The 24,338-nt window shown below is 41.5% G+C and overlaps 2 protein-coding genes across 2 annotated transcripts in view; one reads left to right on the top strand and one right to left on the bottom strand.

The window, feature by feature from the left end:
• CECR2 (CECR2 histone acetyl-lysine reader) overlaps window positions 1-13,861 on the bottom strand; it is a gene marked incomplete at its 5' end in the record, with an annotated part of 98,055 nt that extends 84,194 nt beyond the window's left edge. Inside the window, one exon of the mRNA XM_081330219.1 lies at window positions 13,625-13,861. Coding sequence (XP_081186345.1) covers window positions 13,625-13,861 — 237 coding nt within the window. The remainder of the gene's footprint in view (window positions 1-13,624) is intronic.
• Window positions 13,862-16,925: 3,064 nt separating this feature from the next.
• The window catches only part of ADA2 (adenosine deaminase 2), a 49,001-nt gene continuing 41,588 nt past the window's right edge, over window positions 16,926-24,338 (top strand). The window contains exon 1 of the mRNA XM_081330528.1: window positions 16,926-18,565. The gene's annotated coding sequence lies outside the window, so the exon portion shown is untranslated. The remainder of the gene's footprint in view (window positions 18,566-24,338) is intronic.

Here is a 24,338-nt window from a genome sequence, read left to right as displayed (position 1 = left end):
AAAATTACAGGTGGAGCTCTTACTGTCTTCATACAATTCTCAATCTAGTATTACTCAGTGAGACAGAAGGCATTCTAGGTATGCTTAAGGGCACATTTCGTATCTTCCATTGCCAAGTCTTATCTGCATCATAAATTTCATTAAAGCCCATATAATAACTGGCAATGCGGTAGCTCATTGGTTAAGATGCTGGGCTTATTGGCTGAAAAGCCAGCAGCACAAGTTCGAGATCCAAGCACCACATGAAGGGGTGAGTTCTCATGCTCGGCCCAGCTTCTGCCAACCTTTGTTGTTGCTGTTGTTAGCTGCGGTCGTGTCCGACCCATCGCGACCCCATGGACAACGTTCCTCCAGGCCTTCCTGTCCTCTACCATCTTCTGGAGTCCATTTAAGCTCACGCCTACTGCTTCAGTGACTCCATCCAGCCACCTCATTCTCTGTCGTCCCCTTCTTCTATTGCCCTCAATCTTTCCCAGCATTAGGCTCTTCTCCAGTGAGTCCTTCCTTCTCATTAGGGGGCCAAAGTATTTGAGTTTCAACTTCAGGATCTGGCCTTCTAAAGAGCAGTCAGGGTTGATCTCCTCTAGAACTGACTGGTTTGATCGCCTTGCAGTCCAAGGGGCTCGCAGGAGTCTTCTCCAGCACCATAGTTCAAAGGCCTCAATTCTTTGGCGCTCAGCCTTTCTTATAGTCCAACTTTCACAGCCAACCTTAGCAGTTTGAAAGCATGTGAATAGATAAATAGGTACTTCAGCAGGAAGGTAACAGCTCCCCGTGATGTCATGCTGGTCACTTGACCTCTTTGGACAGCACTGGCTCAATAGCCTTGAAAAGGAGATGAGTATTGGCCCCTATAGTTAGACTAACGGAGTAAAATCCACAGGGACTCCTTTCATCATATAATGACTAGCACATACAGTACTTATCAAAGTTAATATACCAGCCTCAAATCTTTGATGACAATGACAAAAAAATACCAAGAAAGTCTGAACCCATGGGAAGTGAGAAATGTTGCAAATATATGGAGTACTGATTTTCTCAAACATATATCTCAAGTAGATATGATATTGTTGTGCAGATATGATACTGTTGTCATTATGGAAACTTGGTGTGATGAAACCCACAAATGGAACACACAGCTAGAGGGATTTGAATTATTTAAAAGAAACATACCAAATAAAAGAGGTGGTGGAGTTGCTCTCTATAAAAAATAACTACATCTCTACAGAAATAGAGCACAGCAATGATGAAAACTGTCTTGAATGCATTTGGGTCAATATAAAAGCGGGGGGAAATGACATTGCCATAGGTGTATACCATAGGCCTACCCAACCAAACAGAGGAAATAGATGAACTTTTTGCTACCGGTAGTCAGTTAACTAAGGTATGTAGGAAGCACATCACAATAGTAACGGGGGACTTTAATTACCCTGACATCAGGGAGACCTGGGAGACAAACTCTGCTCCAACTGGTAGATCAGATTCCTGACAAACCTAGCAGACAACTTTGTCTCTCAAAAACTAGAGAAGGGAACTAGGGGATCAGCCATATTGGATATAATCCTCACTAACATAGATGAAATGATAGAAAGTGTTGAAGCTACAGGAACCTTGGAGGGGGGGGGGAAATGATCATGCAATATTGGAATTCAACATTATGCAAGCCTGAACATAGTCAAACTAGAGTCTTGGACTTTAAGAGAGCTAATTTCAAAAAATTAGAGAGCACTTGGGAGGAATCCATGGATGAGAATCCTCAAGGGAAAAACAACTCAAGAAGCAAGCTTGGGAAATTTTGAAAAGTGAGATTATAAAAACCCAGTCCAGCACAATACCAACAAAGAAGAAAAATAACAGCTCTCAAAAGAAACCAGCATGGCTGCATAAAGAACTCTGATAAATTAAAAATAAAAAAGGACAAATATAAAAAGTGCGCAGAGGGGTACATAACTACGGCAGAATATCAGCAAATAGCCTGACCCTGCAAAGATGAAGTGAAGAAAAGTAAGACTCAAAATGAACTAAGGCTTGCGACAAAAGTCAAAAATAACAAAAAAAAGCTTCTTTCAGTGTGTAAAAAACAATAAAAAAGTTAAGGAAATGATTGGTCCATTAGTGGGAGAAAGTGGCAAGAAGGTGACAAGCAACAGAGAGAAAGCAGAACTACTTAACTTGCTTTTTGCATCCATCTTTACAGAAAGTGAAAAAACAGTCCAACCTATCAAAAATAGTACTGTAAAAAACAGATTAGAAACACAAGTTATGATAGGCAAGGAAATTGTAAGTGAGCACCTGTCCACTCTAGACCAAAGGTCCCCAACCTTTTGGGCACCAGGGACCAGTTACTAGGAGAGAGGTTTTTTCACGGACCAGAGGAGGTGTGGTTTTGTGTGCTTCCTGCATCCTGTGGATGGGTCTTTCCTTGTTTGTGCAGACCGGTTGCTGGCATTCCATGGATTGGTACTGGTCCATGGACTGGGGGTTGGGGACCCCTGCTCTAGATGAGTTCAAATCACCTGGATCAAGGTTCTGAAGGAACTGGCAGATGTGATCTCAGAACCACTGAACTACATCTTTCAATGATCCTGGAGCACTGGGGAACTACCAGAGGACTAGAAAAGAAATGATGTAGTTCCCATCTTCAAAAAGCCAACACAGTACTAGGCTGCATTAACAGAGGGATAGAATCAAGATCACATGAAGTGTTAATACCACTTTATAATGGTAAAGCCACACTTGGAATACTGCATCCAGTTTTGGTCACTACGATGTAAAAAAGATGTTGAGACTTTAGAAAGAGTGCAGAAAAGAGCAACAACGATGATCAGGGGACTGGAGGCTAAAACATATAAAGAACGGTTGCTGGAATTGGATATGTCTAGTTTAATGAAGAGGAGGACTAGGAGTGACATGATAGCAGTGTTACAATATCTCAGGGGTTGCCACAAAGAAGAGGGAGTCAAGCTATTCTTCAAAGCACCTGAGGGCAGGACAAGAAGCAATGGATGGAAACTAATCAAGGAGAGAAGCATCTTAGAACTAAGTAGAAATTTCCTGACAGTTAGAACAATTAATCAGTGAAACAACCTGCCTCCAAAAGTTGTGAATGTTCCAACACTGGAAGTTTTTAAGAAGAGACTGGACAGCCATTTGTCTGAAATGGTATAGGGTTTCCTGCCTAAGCAGGGGATTGGACTAGAATACCTCCAAGATCCCTTCAAACTTTGTTATTCTATTCTATTCTATTCTATTCTATTCTATTCTATTCTATTCTATTCTATTCTATTCTATTCTATTCTATTCTACTACAAATTAGTATCAAAGTTCAGTTGTGGACTTTGACAGGACATTAGGTGTCAGACCATGCCTGATATCATAATTAACGTTGAATCAAAAGTTATCTATTTTTGCTGAAATTGAACAGTGGCTGAGAAATTCTCTACAATGAATGAAATCTTAGAAGCAATACTCTATTATCAACCAGTGTTCTTTGCACTAGATAACAGCTATTATTTCCCCATACCCAAAACACAATGACATAATTTTGTTGGGAGCTTCATTAAATAATTGCAGCCCATATGTATTCTACAGAAGCCACAACTGTTACAATATCAAATAATAAAGCAATACTCTAGTCCAGGGGTGTCAAACTGCCGTCCCGCGGGCCGGAGCGTCACGGAGAAACCGCGCCCATCCCATTTTCGGCAATGGGAAAAAGTTCCGAGACGTCGCGAGTTTGACATGCCTGCTCTAGTCTATCCCCCAAACAAACTGACAACATCCATCATAGCAGGTATGGAATCTGTATTGTATGTAAAGTATAGCTTTCCCATTCTTAATTCCCTTCCTACTGATCTGGGGTGCTATGAATGTTTCAGGAGTCTGATCTTTTTAAGACTTTGGAGACGGGGAATTTATTCACACTGGAGAAAAGCTCTGCAATCTTCATTAAACATTTTTCCAAGAGCTCTAAACTATCAAGGGTACAGGGCCCTTAATGCCTCACAGCATTGTGAAACAATGAGTGAAGTTAGGAGTGGAAATGTACAAATCTCCTAAGCCCAATTCTCTCCTCTCTGCGTGTTCCACATACCAAAAAGATAGGGGATAATCACCCCTTCTTCCGCATTTTTCCGTTAACTCAGCCATAACCTCAATGGTTTAATAGGTTCCTGCTATGATATGATAAATAAAAAATATGTTTTTTGTGTCTTGAAGTTTGAACAGTCTCCATGCAAATTGTACTAAAATATTCATTTCTAACTTCAACTCTAGTTTTTAAAGGCTTCTTTTTACCTGAGATATACTGATGCATTACCAACTAGAATAATATCAAACTTTTTACTCTTCCATCACGTTTTGTCCTAGATTTTTCATCAAAATCACTCTCTGGAAATTAAACAGTAGATATGTAATGGACCTGGAGTTTCTAAACTTTTGCCATCACACCTCTCCTAAAAATCCAAGCACAAAAATTAATACACATGAACAATGAAAATACAGGTAGTCCTCGACTTACATTTAGTGACCATTCAAAATGACAATGGCACTTATGACCGTTTTTCACATTTACAAACTTTACAGCATCTCCATGGTCACATGTTCAAAATTCAGATGTTCAGCAACTGGTTCATATTTATAACGGTTGCAGGCTGGGGCCAGGTGATCACCTTTTGCAACCTTCTGAGAAGCAAGGCCAATGGGGAAGCCAGATTCATTTAACCACTGTGTTACTAACTTAACTGCAATGATTTACTTAACAACTGTGGCAAGAAAGGTTGTAAAATGGGGCAAGCCTCACTTAACTATTGTCTCATTTTGCTACACAAATGTTGGGCTCAGTGGTGGTTGTAAGTTGAGGACTACCTGTAATACAGTGAAACTTTGAGAAAGATGGTTTTATTGTAACAATAGTAACTAAAATACAATTCTTCACACTTCCTGGACTCTGCCTGCACCTCCCCAAGAGAGGTACACAAGGAAAGGCTGCAATAGACAGTATACTCATGCAAACCATACAACAAGATGCTCCATTCACAAACGTAAAACCTCTCTGGTTCAGGGACATAGAACAGTATTGTTTATAGATGTCCTTGGGACAGGTGTTTTGGATTTCTGATCTATGCTGGTTTATCTAGCCTGTATATTTCTTCCTCCGCAAAATAGAGGGAAACGATCATAAAAGGTTTCAGCTATGGCGTGGTGGCGAACCTATGTCAGAGCCCTCTTTGTGGGCATGTGCACCGTCGCCCCAATCCTAGGCCTTCAGCTGGGTTTTTATCAAACCTTTTCACTTTAGGCTTCTGCCACCGTGTGCAAAAAAAAAGGTTCAATCAATTTCAACTTCTCGCAGGAAAAAAAAGATCTTGCAAAGTTGGAATTGATTGATTGAACTTTTTAGTCCCACCCAGTTACCACTGCAGCCACGCCCACCCAATGGGCCACACCCACCCAATGGGCCACACCCACCCAGCACCCAAACATACATAAATGACTTTTGGGTTACAGTTTGGGCACTTGGTCTCTAAAAGGTTTGCCATCACTGAGCTATGGTGTTTAGAGAAGGCTTAGTGATTGCAAAAAGAATTTGGGGGGGGGGAGAGAATGTGAAGGTTCTTTGCTATTTCTTAGATGACCAGTCTAGAATATAATACAATAACAATTGTTCCATCTATTTAAGAAGGGTTTATGTCTGAAGAACATTATCCAAGCATTCTTAAAATTACAATATTTCCCATCTCCCCCACACACAATGGAATAAAAAAACAAACTCACTGGGTAAATTTACCAACAAGAGGCTTTCTGAGAACTATGGGTCCAGAAATTAGGCCCTACAACTTCCAAGTGTTACTTCTGTATTATCTCATGTAATATTTACAAGTTATGGTAGATGGTTAATACATTTGCTTATTCTTGAATATGTTATATGCTAGTGATCTCTAACTGAATTTCAGTTAATGTAGGATGAAGAAGCCACTCTCTGCAAAAGAAGATAAACGTACACAAATGTGCCTTACAACTATAGCAGTAATTCAGATAACATGAGAAGCACAGTCAGCTGTGCAGGAAATTCTGGTTATAAACTTGTAAGTCACCACAATTTATACAAAACAGGCATTTGTTTTCCTATTAGCAAGAATTCTGTACCTTCAAATTACAGATGTTAGATTTATTTATTTTATTAGAATTAGAAGGCAGACTTACTCCAGAATGACTTGAGGCAGCCCACAAGAGTTTTAGAAAACCCAATAATTAGCATATCATAGTAAAACCTACATGGTATTATTAAAGTATCTGCTGTCATAATGAGCAGATCATACCATTCCTATCCTGCATATTTTGATTCTTCAGAAAAGCAGAACAAACACATTTCCATTTTATGACTTTCACTTTAGGCTTTCTTTCTTTGCATAGGAGTAACTAGCAACTGAGAATAACTCTTCATGCTTTTACAGTTTCTATTTCAAAACATTTAATACTTCTATAAACTCGCTAATATTGAACATACAATTCTTGCTGATATTACGATATTAAGAAGATAGAGTTGCTCTAACACTGTACAAGCCAATAAAACTAAATAGGCCAGTAGAGCAATATAAAGTAAAAAGTTAAGTAAAAAGATGGCAGGAGGAAAAAGAAAAGTCAGGTACACATTTTTTTTTGCAAACTAGGAAGACATAGCTTTTAAAATTAGGTACTAGTTATTATAGAGGCAATCAATCACTGAAATGATACCACTAATGGCCATGCTTTTTTTAAATAAAAAAATAGTAGTGTTGTGTTTTTTTTAAATCCTATTTCTGACAATTCCATTCCTATTTTCTCATCTTGATTAAGATGTTACTATACCTGAAACATCTTTGAAATTCTGAAGTATTCAATGCCTGGAATTTCTTCTGAGAATGCTCTGAAACAACATTTTTTTTAATGTGCAATATTCTTTTTGCACATGCATCTCTCTCATGTCCCACTGAACTTTTGACCTGGTCAGAGCTGAACCACCTCCTCCCCTCCAATCCCACAGCTGCGATGTTTTGAAAAAAGGGATCCTGAGTCGCGTGAGGCAGCTGCCTCTGCTAAAGCCAGCATGGGGGCTTGGCTGTTCAACATTTTCTTCTCATAACAATACCCAGAGCCTTGTCTGATGGATGCACTGCTTTATTTAAGCCAACCAGCTTCGTAAATCCATTCCCCTTCTTCTTCAGCATGTGTTTAAAGAGTAGTCCAGGAAAAGAAAAAAAAGGACATCTGCTTCACACATTCTAAGATATCCAGCTGGTGGATGAAGTACACATCTGGAAAGAACACCATCTATTAGTCTAGTAAGCATATTGTGGACTGAGAATGAAAAAGACAAAAACCTGGACTGCACAGATGAAGATCAATGTCAAGTTTCTTGTCTAAAAAGAACAATGTAGTATATCAGCGTAGAGCAAAGGTTCACTTTGGTATATTACTACTAGTAATCAGCCCCACTAGGGTAAATCAGGTGGGGAAAAAAACCTTTGTGTCTTTCAACTGCAAAGAAATGTGACAGATATACTTTCATTTCACACTGTCATTTTGAATTAGAAACAAATTGTTCTTAAAAATTGGCAAGAGTACAAGGATATCTAAATTCTTATATCAATGTGCTATACCAGTGACTAATAGCTGATGAAAAATAGACTATCTGTGCATTATTCATTTTTAGCTCATATTTCCTGAAAAAAACTTAGTGCAACACTTAAGTATATTAGGATAAGTCACGGGTAGGCAACCTTGGCTCTTTTATGACTTGTGGACTTCAACTCCCAGAATTCCTGAGCCAGCATGGCTCAGCTTGGAAACCTCTCCCTTTCCCCTCAGCATGGCTGGCTCAGGAATTCTGGGAGTTGAAGTCCACGAGTCATAAAAGAGCCAAGGTTGCCTACCCCTGGGATAGGTGATGCTCGCAACATCTTCACTGTACCTTCCATTTAACTGTTTTGTACTTCTATTGCGAGGTATACAAACTAGCTTGCTTTTTGTTTATCCTTTTTCCTTTATATTATCAATTTGATCAATCTTTCCTAAATTGGAACACTGCAGTTATGCCCAGGCTATAACTTCCAGCATTCCTAGCAAGCAATGATTGTAGAGCTGTAGGTTAATTCTGGAAGAGTCAAGCTCATTATATTATACTTGGCAGGACAAGTCAGATGTTTAAAAGTGGAACATCAAAAGATGTGTTCAGCGAATGGCAATAGCTGGCTAACCTTGTCTGGGCTTGGAAGCTAAGCAAGGTCAAGTATGGTTGCTACCTGGAAAGAAGACAAACAGGGAATCTTAGGACTGTACACTCAACTGGTAAACCCAGAAGAGGTGAAAGGTAAACCACTTCCATACTGCTGCCCCCCACCCCCCAGAATCTTCCATTCTGACATATGGAGGCAAGACATTAAAGAAGTATATTTGCTTAACTCTTTTGTTATAAATCTACAAAATAAATGTTGCAATTGATCATGATTTGACAAGGCAATTGCCCATCACTGTGTGTTGGGGGGGAGAGAGCAGGGGGGGGAGGCTCAGCTAATCTCAATGTACACATGTTGTACTTTGTACTTTGACAATAAAGGTTTATTATTATCTTTAAAATTTAAGAATTAAAAATTAAAATGCTTTCTTCTGACAAAGTTTGAATATATTAATGTGAATTTGTGGAGTCTTTTTCCTATGGTTCTCTTTTTTGGTGTAGTTTAAAGGTTGCTATCTAGTCCAAGATAGCAGTATTAGGTGTAAGAATCAGGAAATAAGGCACATTTCTGAGAAAAATGCATGGGATCAGACTGCAGACCATGCTATCTTTGTTTCACAATACTAAAAAACCCCAATGAAAATAATAGCAAAAGAAGATAATGAGATTACCATCTTTGTGTTACATAACTTTTCAACTATATGCTCTGGGAAATTAGTTTAAACTTCATGCTGATTATGTGAGGGCAGATCCCAGAGAATACAAATGAGGAATTCAGAAAAACAGCATACAAGGATGAGCAAAACACTCAGTAAATGTCCAGGTACTGAATTAAGTCCTGAGTTCAAAAGGTACAATGCTGAAGATAACACTCCTAGGCTGGACAAACAAATCAGGAAGCACTTTAAGTTTACACAAATACTACAAACTCCTTAGTGGTATTTAGCAATGCCCATAATCTAAAGCCACCCAACATTATCAACTACTAAGAATGTGCATGGCTAGGTTATAATTGCCCAGATTGTTTGCTTTTATTTTTAAACTTCCCATGCATCTTCCTAACATTCTTAAGCTGTGGAACAACATGATCAAAATCTCTTATAAATCAATATACATATCACATATAGAAAAACCATGAAACATAGATATTTGTTGAGAAGAAATGGTGCATATAAAGGCTGGTCTTCCATTTCAAGAATATAGGTGGGCAACTGATCACTGATCACATATCTTAATATATAATAAATAACATATCTTAATATATAATAAAATCACTCAATGCTTCTTCTGATAATATTGAATGCAAATTTACAAAATATCAAAAACCATCAAAGTTGCTTAAAACTCTTGAGAAACATGTTACAATGAAAAAAAAATCTTATACAGATAGTCCTGTTACAACAATTTAGCCCCAAATTTCTGTTGCTAAGTGAGACAGTTAAGTGAATTTTGTTCCATTTTATGACAGTCTTATCACAGCTGTTAAGCAAAACATTGCAGTTGTTACGGGAATCTGGCTTCCCCATTGACTTTGCTTGTCAGAAGGTCGCAAAGTGATCACCTGGCTCCAGGACACTGCAACAAATCATAAATACGAACCAGTTGCCAAGTATCTGAATTTTGATAGTGTGACCATGGGGAATGCTGCAAGGTTGTTAATGTGAAAACTGGTCATAAGTCACTTTTTTTGGTGCCCTTGTAACTTTGAACAGTCACTTAATGAATAGTTGTAAGTTGAGGACTACCTGTATTACATTTATTTCCATGATAAGGTATATATTCAAATTGTTCAATGCAAAAATGCTTATTTTCTGGAATTTGTAACCATGAAATAAGAGTTGTATAATAACATTATCCACATCTGAAATTCTTGAAGCAAATAATATTGTAAAAACATATTTAGCAAGTTTTCACAATACCGATCCTTAACAACAAAAAATGTAAGTCTTTGCATCTTCAGCATAATCACATAAAGATATTGTTGAAGTGGTGATGTGAAGCTTTAGTCTGACAATCTTCCAACAGAACTTCAGTCCTTCACTCCACTACTTTCCAAGTATTTGTACACTTGTCCCATCTATATATTTTCCCAGGAAGAATTCACAGCTGAATTCTCCTAGTGCCCTCTTTTCAAACCATCATTCCCTTATATTAACCCCCAAATATATTTCAATATGGAAATCCAGCATAAAATTTATATTCATGACTTTGGCTCAACTTAGTTTCATTAATAACAGCTTCTATTTCATAGAGCTTATTTTAAAAATATCATATTCAACGTAAGCAAATACAGACAGAGCTGTAGGAATGTTTTAATGAATTAAGAACACAGAGATGCATCACAAATCTTCCTTCCTCATCTCCCTCCGAAATGCATAATCCCTCCAGACCACTTTACATGTTCCCACTTGGTATGAAGTTGAGGAACTAGAATCCAAACTGACTTAACTGTGAAACAAACCAGATGCTACTTCAGCCTCCAAGGGCAAAAGGCTAGTACAATTGCCTTTTATCATTGTAAATTCAAGATCTTTCCCCCTGCTTCATATGCTTGGCCAGGGAAGTTTCTTTTAAGAGTTCACATCAATAGATGGAGGAGGAGCTCTTTTTTGCTAAGGAGTACTATCACTGGAACATAATTTACCCTTCAGCAATTTAGCACTGCATAAGGGATTCTCTCCTCCTTCTACATTCACATCCTGCTAAAGGGGTTTTAGGAATTCTCACATCCTGCTGTACTGAGTATTTTGGGAAAGAAGATTCAAACTACCTTTGTAAATTACAAACATGTCATAGCAATAATTAACTCACCAAAGATGAACTCAAGCCAAAACTAATATTTAAGGCCACACAAAAATTAAATCTGAACATACATCCTTATATCTATATTCAAAATACACAGCAAGGCATTATATTCACAACATTAACCATACCTTACTGCTGAGTCGAGTATGTCAATCACACTGACATTAGGTTACAAGACAAGATATGGTAGATTTGACTGATTTTAAAATCAGGCACAAAAATACTGTGGTAATACTAATTCTAACACAATTTATATTTTATTCCCCACGCTAATTTTGAAACTCAGCTTACTATTAGTATTGCTCAAACACAACATTTCAGCAGGGACTTATAAACACGTGTGCCCCTATAACTAAACATCAGAATGTATTATAGCTTTTATAAACACCCTATGCTTGATAACACACAACTAACAAAGGCAAGTTACCAAAAAAACAAACAAACCCCTAAGTATATTCTTTATCTACAGAAATAAGGTAACCCAGACTCAACTTTCTATGTTGCTTTCCTCATGCATTCAGCTAAGAATTTTTCTATAGATCACAGATCCGAGTCTCTAGTAATGCTACCATTTTAAGCAATGTTATCTTTATTCCAAATGCTAACCAGAGTACATATATTATAATGCTAGCCTAACAAATAGCAATTATATAAATATGTTTATTTCACTGAGTTTCTCTTAAGCTATGAAGAGAGCCTAACAGGATCTTATCATACACATTTTAAAAGTTGAAAAGAACATGAGATACTAAAGCTATTGCATCCTGTTTTAAACAGATGGTAAACTCAGGTTTAATCATATTGGTCTAAGCTACTTAAGATCTTGGAAAATGACACAAGGCCTCTGGGAGGTCTGCATACACGTATCCTGCTCATATTCTTCCATTTGACCTAATTTCTTTCGGTATTGGTAAAATTTTGCAACAAATCAAATAAAACCACTGCCTCAAGCTCATATACTTCCTACCATTATACTTTCTACAAATTAAGAGCACAGTATTTTATTGTTAAGACTGTATACCGGACAAACAACTGAGCACTGCTGGACAAACACCCTTTCTAAACCCTGGAATAGTAATGTTGGATAAATTCCAGAGATTTCTAGAAAAAAAAGGGCAATATGTAAGAGTAACTTTTCCACTGTAAAACTTGCAAGTACTTCACCTATTAAAATAATTGTTGATCTATTTTACTAACCAGATTTCCCAACTTCAGCTGAAAGAATTTCAATGTGCTGCTTTCCTATGAAAATGAGGTCTAAACACCAGAGAATCTTAAGAGAGAGAAAAGGAGGAGAAACGGATCTCTGCTCCATTGCCACAAAGCCCACAGCTTGATTGTCACAAAACCTGGAGGGAGGCTTATGGCACCACCCTAGCATGGAGAAACAAAACTCCCCTCCCTCTTATCCATCTTTTCCCTGCTGGAATAATGGAAGCAAAGCAAACTCTTTTCAAACCCTTGGGCTGATCTCAGGCCACCGGAGAGATAAGAACTATAAGAACTTATTCTTTGAGATGGAAACTTACTATCTTTGAAATGGAAACCTCCTTTTAAACACCTGGCAGCCAAACTTTAAAAAGGGCAAGAACAGCAAAATGGAAGACGTTAGAATCAGAGCCACTCTACTCGTCTACAGCTGGCTCAGTGAACTGATAAGATAAGGAAGAGATCATCAAGATCTACCCACAAACAGGCATTACTTTGGTTTCAAAAGGCGGCTGAAGTCTCCTCCATATCGCTCCCACACATCCTGGCTCCGAACAAATAAGGATTCCTTGGGGTTATTAAAGAAAGGATTCTCGTCCCCAACTGTGACATTTCAGTGGTGGTGGCGTCGGCGGGAGGGGGGGAGGGAGGGGAAAGAACCGGTGGGATCAAACCTCTCCAACCACGAAATAACCTTCAAATATTTTTTTGTAAAAAAAATAATAATAATTAAGCGACAGAGTAATACAAAACAGAACGAAAACTATTGTTTGGCACTATTCCTTATCTGCAAAAGGAGGTGGTTTCCCCCCCCTTCCCCATCCAACTGTTAAAAACTCCTTGCCCGCTTTAGCCTTTCGCAGATCAGTGTTTACGCACGGTTTACTCGCAAGCAAGCAAGCAAGCAAGCAAGGCACCCTCCCCTCCCCCTCCCCCTCCCTCCCTCCCTCCCTCTCTCTCTCTCTCTCGGTGGGTCGTTCAGCTCCCCTCTGTCATTGTTCACACTGACGCCGCCACAATCTGCGATCGACCTCGGCGGCACCACTTTTTCGAAAAGACGTCGAAAAAGGAAAAAAAAAAAAAACCCCGAAGGAAAGGGAACACCCCAAGTTCTGGAGAAAGCAGCCCCCTGGGTGGCACGCGGGGCACTTTTGCCCATGGGGGGGAAGGGGAGGGTGAGTCCCGCGGGCATTTCCACACACACCCCCTCCCCCACCACCCAGCGTGAGGGGCCAGGCGAGCAGGCGCGCTTGGAGAGCCTCCCCTGCGCCGAGAAGGGCCAAAAGTAATTGTCCTGCCTGAACCGCTTCTCCTTCGGGAGAGGGGGGCCGGCCGCTTCCCAGCGAGCACGCGCCTGGCTCCGGCCACGCTCCCTTCTCCGACCCCCGGACTCACCTCTATCTCGAAGTCGGGCAGGCGGAAAGCGGTCCTGAAGAGCGAGCAGAAGTGAGCTATGGCCGGCACTTCCCACCAGGAGCGGAGCTCGCTCAGGGCGCTCGTCCCGGCGGCGCTGCTGGCCGTCGCCGTCGAGCCCTCCGGTCCTCCGATCGCGGCTGAAGTAATAGCCGCCGCCGCCGTTGTCGAGACCCCTCCCGCTGCCTCGCCGCAGCCTCCGTCCTCCTCCGGACACATCTCGCTCCGGGCCCGCGGCGCGAGATGCTCTCCTCCCTTCCTGCGACCGAAATGTCTTCTTTTCTCCCCTCAGCAGCCACGGCTGCCCGCTCCGCGCCCGTTTCTCGGCATGGGGTTCCTCCGGGTTGGCGCCTCCTCAACCTCCGCTCCTCCTCCTCCTCCTCCTCCCCGCTCGCTTGGGGGTCTCTAGGGCAGGCGAAGGCGGCGCTGCTCTCGGCGGTGGCGGCTGCTGCTGCTGCCGCCGCCAAGACCCATCTCCCCTTTGGCCTCAGCTCGCCGCCGCAACTGTTGCCTGGTCCAGGCAACGGTTTAAAAACCAAGCGCGCGCTCCGCTAAGCATTCACAACGCCGAAGAAACAGATGGGGCTCCGAGGGGGGAGGGGCGCGAACGGAGGAGGAAAGGGGCGGGGTTGGGAAACTGACGGGCGGGGCGTCGTGCGGAACAGCGATCTTCGACTCTGAGGAGAACAGCTCGTGCGGGCTTAGATCAAGCCTGTAATCCTGGGGAGGGGCGGGGGGGGGGAAAGGAGGGGGAAGCGGGCCTGGATGGGCGAGAAGGCGACCGGACGTCTTCGAGTAGAGCAGGGGGGGGAGGGAGGGGCGGAGCCTGGGAGCTAACTTTTCTAAGCGGCCGCACGAGCCCTGGAGGAAAAAGGCGGGGCCTCGGATGTAAAAAGAGGTTTCCGCGAGAGCCGTTTAAAGAGCGCCGAGCGCCAGAGGAAATCGGGAGCCGGCTAGGGCGGCGAAGCTCTTCGCCCACGAGGCGGAGGCGGAGCCGCTCTTTATCATAACAACAGCGTGGCTCCGCCCTTTTTTTCCCGGGTGACCAATGGCGAAGCTCGTGTTGGGCGTGGCCGGCCCGAAGCCGTCTTTTCTATGGCTGCGAGGCAGGAAGGGCGGAGCTCTTGTCGGAAAAAGGGGAATGGAGAGACTTGCTGACTTCGGCTCCGGGACGGCACGTGGAGCTCCGGCTTTGCGTTCAACCCGTGAGCTGCATGGGGATGGGGGAAGGGTCTCTGGATGCCAGTTTCTGCAGAAATTCATTGGGATTCGCTTTCAGGTAAGCGTGCCTGTTTGGATACGGAGCAACCGTGTGAACGGCGCTGCGGAAGCCCGCTGGTTCTTGGCCGGATGTAAAGCAACATGATTCCTGAGTTCTGACTGCTTAGAAACGAGACTGCCAATTGCACGAAGTCCTCCTATATATATATAAAAAATTACCCCGACATTTGCAACGTCTATCTTCCTCCTTTGAATTGTCGTCGCAATTTACGCGGTACGTTCTGCGATCATCCTCTCGCTCCAGTTGCAATAATGGGCGCTGCTTAGCCAACTGCGTTTTTACGGCTACGGTGGGGAAAAATGGATGAAAGGTAGAGATTTTTATTTCTGATCCTTTCCTTTTTCCACTTTAGCCCCCCAACCCACCCCTTTTGCGGATTCTAATTGAAGCTGGGATCGCCAGCTGGATTGAAGTGAACTCCGGGGCCGTAAGAAGTCTTAAATAGAAAAAAGTATTGAACTATCAAGTAGTGAGCGCTAAAATCCGTTTGTTTATTGAAGTGGATTTCAGCGCTTTTTATTGCTGTGTTGTGATCTGGTGATCAACTCTGCAAATGTGAGAAATAAAGTTCCATGACTGTGTTAAACATACACTTTTATCCATATTCAGAGATCTGAATAGCCTGTTTGCTACGACTGGAGTAATCGCTTTACTCCAGAAGCTGTTTGCTCTAAAGCAATTTACTGGCCTATAGTAGCTTTAACGCACCAAATTTCTTTTAAAAATAATGTTTGGATTTTTTTCCTTTTAGTGTAGTGTACATCTGAATTTTAAATATGTTTAAGGGTGTTTTTTTAATTAATTGAAAATAACTCCAGAGTTTCAATTTGCGTCTTAGTTCTCTTCCAGATAAGCAGTGTAGATGGTGTTAGTCTTTTGAAAAATCAACATTCCTCTGTATCCAGCAAGGTCAATATCGACACTGCGGAGAACACTTTGAATTAGAAAAATGAGTATATGTTTTCTGAAGCAAATCTATGAGGTTAATTCAGACTGAAAATTAAAAACCGACACAAACAACCCAGAAGAAAGCAGTAAGAAAATGCTTGTCAGTATGTGAAGAAAACTCTATGACTTTTGTAAGTTACCAGGAGTCAAGCTCAACTTGATGAAAATTGTATTGTTGTATAGCAATACTGATGTCCATAGAGTCTTCCTTTGGGGTTGCTTGACAAATTATACCATTTTAAAAAAATCTTTGCAGTGTTGATAGTGGTCTCCATTATCTTTGACAAATTGTGGGAAGTGGGCAAAGTACAATATGACTAGGGAACAACAAACATCCTACCCAGGGGGAAACAGTGAAGCTAGGACTACAGACCAGTCTATCTGATATTGATTCCTAGAAGATTCCAGAGCAGTAAAGTAATTAATCAGTATGCACTTGGAGAAGAATGAAGTGATTAACCAGACATCAAAGTTGTCAAGAACAAGTTTTGCCAGACTTAACCTTTTCTCCTTTCCTTAGCAGACTATGGGCATGTTGTAGACAAAATGTATTTGACTTCAGCAAAGAATCTGATGGAATGCCCCATGACATTCTGATTAGCAAGCCTGTCCATTACATATGACCTGGATGACATGACCATTAAATAACTTCTTAACTGGCACAGAAATTATAGGTGAAGGATGTTCCGCAGAAATTCTTCACCAAATTGAGGAGATACCGCATGGGATGCCACAAAGTTGAGTCCTTTCTTATTCCATATTTATGTTAATGATATAGATGCTGAGGTGGCAGGAATAGTCACAAGCTTGGTAGATGAGACAAAAGTGGATGGAATATTTAATAGCTAAAATGATCTTGATGGGTCAAAAATGGTCTGAAAACTAAAAAAATTAAAAAGTACAGAGGTATTCAGTTAGGAAACTGAAATAAAATACATAACTATAACGTAAGGCAGACTTGATTAGGTAACAGTAACTGTCAAAAAGGTTTTAGAATGAATACTCACTATTTGTATTTTCTTTGTATATGGTGTGGCTGCAAAAAAGGGCAAAGGTGATTTTTAAGCTGCATTCAAATGATATTACAGGTTTGAGAAATGAGCTGGAAGTAACAAAATGAAATTTAATAGAGGCAAATATATCAGATCAAATGCACATTGTGCAAAAATGAACAGTGTGATATGATTGCAGCCTCCCCCTCCCCTGTAGCCAAATATTGTATCATTAAAAATCTAGTTTCCAAAATAAAAATATAATCTACTATATTCTGCCTTGGTTATCTCACATCTCTTTGGTTTTTGTATGTAATTTTTATTTAAATTTTTTATATTTCATTAAAAGATTTAAAAAAACTAAAACAGAAAAAGAAATGTAAAAGGGATACTAAAGAATAAAAGAAAAATGAGAGAAAAAGACAAGGAAAAAATATCTAAAGCTTCTTTGCAGCGGTTACAATTATAGTAATTTCCATTTCCACCTTCCCAATATCACGGTTCCTTTCTTCCCATTACCCTCCCTTTTGATTAATAAATCCCCAATTTGTTTTTATTCAATTTCAGCAAAAAGTTTCTAAAGAGGTTCCAGTTTTTAAAAAAAAAATCATTTTAGCTATTTCTGCAAGCTCCTCCATCTTTACAATCCATTCCTCCATTAGGGGTATTTCTATATGCAGGTAGTCCTTGACTTACAACCACAATTGAGCCCGAAATTTCATTTGCTAAGCAAAAGACTTAAGTGCATTTTGCCCCATTTTACAACCTTTCTTGCCACACTTAGTAAGTGAATCACTGCAGCCGTTAAGTTAGTAACATGGTTGTTAAGTGAATCTGGTTTCCCCGTTGACTTTGGTTGTCAGAAGGTTGTGAAAGGATCACATGACCCTAGGCCACTGCAACCATCATAAATACATGTCAGTTGCCAAGTGGCTGAATTTTGATCATGTAACCACAGGGATGCTGGAACAATCACAAGTGTGAAAAATCGTCATAAGTAACATTTTCAGTGCTGTTGTAACTTAAAACGATCACTAAACGGTGGTTAAGCCAAGAATTACCTGTAATAGTGTAGCTGTGCTATAGTTACCATACATAAAACCAATTGTCCATGAGTGTTTTCTAACTGACTTTCCAAAAGTACTAGTAAAAAAAATTGGATTTCATCTGAATATTGACTTTAAAACTGCATCATATTTCAAGCACTTCCCAAGTGCTTACCTCCCAACTCCAGAGTCCAATTCTGGGCAACCACACTGTGAAGAATGATTGAGACACACTACAACAATTTCAAAGTAGAGCTCTAGGATTATAAGGATCAGAGTGTTAGAAATTAATTTCACAAAGGGAGACAGAAAGAATTGGGCATATTTATCCTTGAGGGAGGAGTGAAATATAATTGTATTTTCTAGTACCTGAAAGAATGTCACTTTCTAAGATCTGTTTTCACATTCTAGAGCACGGATGTCAAACGTGATCGTGTCACATAATATATTGCGACGTTTCTTGCCTTTGCGGAGCCGGGGTAGGCGTGGCATTTGCATGATGCATCCGGGCCTTGGGCCGCCAGTTTGACACCCCTGTTCTTCAGCAATGTTTCTCAACCTCAGCAACTCTAAGAGGTGTGGACTTCAACTCCCAGAGTTCCCCAACCAACATGGAGAATGGCCATTACATACTGCCCAAATACAATACTTAAATGTAAGTCTGAGCCTTTAATTTTATTCTTTCTGTCTCCATTGGCAGTATTGTAATACTGCTTTACTTTGAAATATTTTTCTAATAAGGTATTTGAAAACTTTATAGTCTTATATCCTGGAGAAGATGAAGTTAGTTTGACTAAAATCCATGAAAAAGTCTTCAACATGTATTTCATCTGTAAAGTTCTTTTTAATGAAATAAGCCTTTCTCCTGCAAGTGCTTTTTATTTCAGTACACTGTTAGCTCCTTGGAGCACCACTGCAACTTGTTTCATACATCTGTTTCTTCCAATTATTGCCTTATAGCATCAGTGATAATTAAAAATAAACAGGTGTTTACTCTGGTGTTAGGCAACTGAGTAACTGGGGTGAGAGGGAGATACAGTACCATTAGTTTCAAGTAATATTGAGAGCATATGCATAGTCTGAAACAAATGCTTACATTTGCTTGAGTTGTTATTATTATTATTATTATTATTATTATTATTATTATTATTATTATTATTAATTGAACTTATATACCGCCCTTCTCCCGTAGGACCCAGGGCGGTTCACAAGGCAATTAAAACAATATTACAATACAAAAGTTAATAACAATTAAAATAGATTAAATTATCCTTGATTGAAAATCTAAAACCCCTATAACTCTGATTAAAAAACCCAATTGCAACAAGTTAAAAATTAAAAATTCTCAGTCCTGGCCAGAAAGCTCAAAGAGCCAGGTCTTCAGGTCCCGGCAGAACAAACGAAAATCAGGGGCAGTCCTAAGCTCTACGGGTAACTGGTTCCAAAGGGCAGGCGCGCCCACAGAGAAGGCCCTCCCCCTGGGTGTCACCCGCCGGCAATCCTTTGCCGGCGTTACCCTGAGAAGGCCCTCGCTGTGGGAGCGCACAGGACGAAGGGAACTTGATGCCGGCAGCAGGTGTTCCCTCAGATATCCCGGACCCAAGCCATTTAGGGCTTTATAGGTCATCACCAGCACCTTGAATCTCACCCGGAGGGCAACCGGAAGCCAATGCAGCTCGCGGAGCAGAGGTGTTACATGGGAGTATCGGGGAGCCCCCATCACAACTTGCGCGGCTGCATTCTGCACCAGTTGAAGCCTCCGAGTGGTCCTCAAGGGCAGCCCCATGTAGAGAGCGTTGCAGTAGTCTAACCGGGAGGTCATGAGTACATGAGTGACTGTGCGCAAGGTATCTCGGTCCAGATAGGGCCGCAACTGGCGCACCAGGCGAACCTGGGCAAAAGCCCCCCTGGTCACGGCTCCTATATGATCTTCAAAACTGTGCCGCGAATCCAGGAGGACACCCAAGTTGCGAGCCCTATCGACGGGGGGGTAACACCTCACCCCCCATCATTAAAGATGGAATAGAATGATTCACTCGAGATGCCTGTACGCACAGCCACTCAGTCTTGGCAGGATTGAGTCGGAGCCTATTTCTCCCCATCTTTTCAAGTTTACTTAACTCTGCTTTTGAATCTATTGAATGTTGGCACATATAACAGGTGAGATTATACCTAATAGAGATTTAGCTTGTCAGAAGAATGCATATTATATTATCTATTTATTTATTTATTTATTTATTTATTAGTTTTTATAAACCGCCCTTCTCCCGAGGGACTCGGGGCGGTGTACAGAGGAAGGAATGTATACAGATTGAACAATAAAAATAATAAGAAACAATAGTGAAAACAAACTGGGACCCCAATTAACGCTATCATGCCAGGCCGGACTGCTGGAACAGGAAAGTTTTTAAGTCGCGTCGGAAGGTACGGAGGTCGGGGGCCATCCGGATTTCGGTTGGTAAGCTGTTCCAGAGGGCTGGCGCACCCACTGAGAATGCCCTCCCCCTGGGGGCCACCAGCCGACATTCCTTGAGCGGTGGCACCCTGAGGAGGCCCTCTCTGTGGGAGCGCACAGGACGGTGGGGTGCTGACATCGGCAGAAGGTGCTCCCGTAGGTAGTCCGGACCCATGCCATGTAGGGCTTTGTATGTCATTGTTAGCACCTTGAACTTCACACGGAAGGCAACCGGAAGCCAGTGCAGCGCACGGAGGAGAGGTGTGATATGGGAGTATCGGGAGGCTCCCAAGAGTGTCCGTGCCGCCGCACTTTGCACCAGTTGAAGCTTCCGAGTGGATCTCAAGGGCAGCCCCATGTAGAGAGCGTTACAATAGTCTAGGCGAGAGGTCACAAGGGCATGGGTGACTGTACGTAAGGAATCCAGGTCCAGATAAGGCCGTAGTTGGCGAACTAGTCGAACCCGGGAGAAGGCCCCCTTGGTCACAGCTCCTATGTGGTCTTCCAGGGAGAGCTGCGAGTCTAGGAGGACACCCAGGTTGCGGGCCCTATCAACAGGGGGTAGTAACTTGTCCCCAATGTTAAGCAATGGGACGTTCTGAATATCCTGGCTTGCCGGTACGTACAGCCATTCAGTCTTGTCCGGGTTCAGTTGAAGCCTGTTTCTCCCCATCCATTCCCGGACCGCTTTCAGGCAGCGGGACATCACGTCTAGGGCATCACTGATATTGTTTGGAGTTGAGATAAAAAGCTGGGTGTCATCAGCATACTGATGGTACCCTACTCCAAAACTGCGAATGATCTCACCCAGCGGTTTCATGTAGATGTTGAACAGGAGAGGCGAGAGGACCGACCCCTGAGGGACTCCGCAAGTGAGAGGCCTCGGGGTCGACCTCTGTCCCCCTGTCAGCACCGACTGCGAGCGACCCTGGAGAAAGGAGGAGAACCAACGCAGAACCGTGCCTCCCACTCCCAGTCCCCTGAGGCGTCGCAGCAAGATACCATGGTCGATGGTATCGAAAGCCGCCGAGAGGTCTAATAAGACTAGGACAGAGGAATGGCCCCTGTCCCGGGCTCTCCAGAGATCATTCATCAGAGCGACCAATGCCGTCTCCGTGCTGTAGCCCGGCCTGAAACCCGATTGGTACGGGTCTAGATAAACCGCTTCATCCAGGATCTGAGGAAGTTGGTGCGCCACCACACTCTCAACAACCTTCGCAAGGAAGCGAAGATTGGAGACTGGACGAAAGTTATTCAAAGAGGATGGGTCCAAGGTGGGCTTCTTGAGGAGAGGTGTCACCACCGCCTCCTTCAAGGCGGTGGGGAAGTGACCCTCACTCAGAGAAGCAGAGATGACCGCTAGGAACCAGCCTCGTGTCCCCTCTCGAGCTGCATAGGCCAGCCAGGAAGGGCACGGGTCCAGTAAGCATGTGGAGGAGCTCAACCTTCTCATAATCCTGTCCACTTCCTTAGGAGTTACAGGATCAAATTCTTCCCTTGCAAATGTCAGAATAATAGGGTAGATCCTTCTGAGAGATGGAATGAGGTGGTAAATATAACATGGTCATAATATTTAAAATAAAAGATGACATATTGTAATAGGAAAGAGGCTGTTGCTGGCCCTTCTCAAAATGTAAGATGAAAGGGTAATCCAATGGTATTGAAAGGCAGCAAATTTTTAAAAAAGAAAATTATACAATATATAATTACCATGTGGAATTCATTATCTTAAGATATTGCCAAGGCCAAGAGTTTAGTAGGTTTGGAAAAAAAAGGAGCAGACATTTTTATGGCTATTGAGACCATCTGTGGCTATATTAGATGGGATGAGAATCCCTTTTTTGTTCAAGGGAAATAAAATTTCTTCTCTTTTAAAGCACAGAATAACAATTTACTGATGGTAAGGATTAGAAAGCAACTTCCATTTTCATGCAGATTATTCAGTAATTGTCCATCCGGGTATGTCAAGCACTTTTTAAAAATAATTGTGAGATCCTGGCAGCTGGCCACAAAGGGATGCTAAATTAGCTGGACCATTGGACTGCCATATGATGTTCCTATTACGATAAGATATATTTGGGCTGGTCTGGTAATGTGGATAAACAATTTTATTTATTTGCAGTTGTTATTCTGCCACTGTTTCTCACTGATTATGTACACGACGAGTGTGTGTGTGTGTGTGTGTGTGTGTGTGTGTGTGTGTGTGTTTTATCCCAGAACAATCCAGCCTGAGACAAGTGATTTGTTGGTCACATGCACACCAAATGACAGGCTGAAATGATCATGTCCCTATTTCAGGAAACAGTGACTGGCATTCAACCATAGTCTGGAAGGCAGTTGCTCTCTTGAGTATTTGTATTTGCCTGTTCTGAATAAAGCCAGCTGTGCGGCTATAGTAAGTAAAGTGTATGTGTGTCTCTCTCTGTGTGTGTGTGTGTGCATGTATAAATGTCCATTACAATATGGGGGAAAATGTTGCTTAAGAAAAATAGGGTCTGGAAAGAACTTGAAAGGAAGAAAGAAGAAAACAGAATGTGAAGGAAAAACTCAGAGATCTTCCTTCTCTCTTCCTAATTTTAATTTTTCTTATTTATTTGTATCTGCCTTCATGATTTTTACAAATAGCTCAGGGTGGCAAACATATACAACGTGCCTTCCTATTTTAATACATGCAGTCCTTGACGTTGGACCATAACGGAGCCTGTCCATGGTTTTAAGTTGTGATAGTCATAAAATGGGTCACTTGTGTGATCAGCCCAATTTTACAAATATCTCAGGACTCAGTTACAGGAAAGTAGAATTAATCTTGCTTACTGAGGCCGTAGATATAACAAAGGATATGAATGTACGGTAACATGTTGCTGAAGTTGGGGGTCTTATCAGCCTCTTTAACATTTAAAATCAGTAATTCATATATAAAAGCCAACTGAGCCAAGAGTTGAAATTCTAGAATATCTTTATTTGCATGAACCCCACAGCCTGCTGTAATGACAATCTCTACACTGGTGATAGTAGTTCCAACCTAAAGTAGCTCAGGAGATATTTTCTGTTTTTGGCATCTTTTTATCTTCCTACCTAAGAGACTATATTTAGGAAGTGTGCTTCTCATGCATTTAGAATTCAGACTTCAGTCATTGTTTACCTGAGCTTCCCCCATCTGCCTTCCTTTGCCAGACAAGAGACACAGTTCCTTGGCAGATTCTCCCTGTCTCTTACATCCATCCAGTTTTTTTAGCTTCTTTTCCAGCCCCATTTCCTGTGCATTCTCTCTACTACTCCACAGAGTTTAAAGTAGATTGAAAAGTTCAAAATTCCCACCTTTTCTAGAGAGTATACACTGCCAATTAAAGACCAGGAAGGCAGATTTTTACAGATTAATTTTGGTCCTAACTGCATCCACTCTTTCATTAAAGTGAATAGCTCATTTTCCCTTTGCAGCAGAGTCCACGTTACTGTTTATATGGATGGTTCTTTTTCCAGTATGAGGATAAAGTTAAACATTCAGACAAATGCATTAACCGGGGAGGAACCATCGAAGTGCAATTTCATAACTGCTTTGTACAGCAAGCAATTCTAAAGTTGCAAGTTTATTATCTCTGGGGAAAATAGAGTATTAAACATAAGAGCTTCTGTCACTGAGGTTTTGTGTTGAATAGCAAATATGAGATAGGAAATGTGTCCCACTGTAACTACTACAAATTGATCTCCAGAGTGGAAAATAGTTCATGTAAGCAGTGGTAAATCTATAAATTAAGAGTGAGAAGCTTAGGGGGATTTGGGACTGACTGTGTTTGTCTGATTCATGGTGAAAAGGGATTTAACTCTAGTTCCATAGGGAAGAGTAGTGACTAATCTGTTTAATCATCTGGAGGTTCTTCCTGGAATCAACTTCCTTGTAGGGAAGGGACTACAGAACATGGTGGCCTTGTTCCCCAACCAAAGAATTTATACTAGTATTGATGTTGCTAGTTTG

The sequence above is a fragment of the Vipera berus genome, assembly GCF_964194415.1.
Source record: "Vipera berus genome assembly, chromosome: 6".
Classification (NCBI taxonomy): Eukaryota; Metazoa; Chordata; class Lepidosauria; order Squamata; family Viperidae; genus Vipera; species Vipera berus.
The sequence above is the reverse complement of the archived record's forward strand: the minus strand, read 5'-3'. Positions and strand labels throughout refer to the sequence as shown.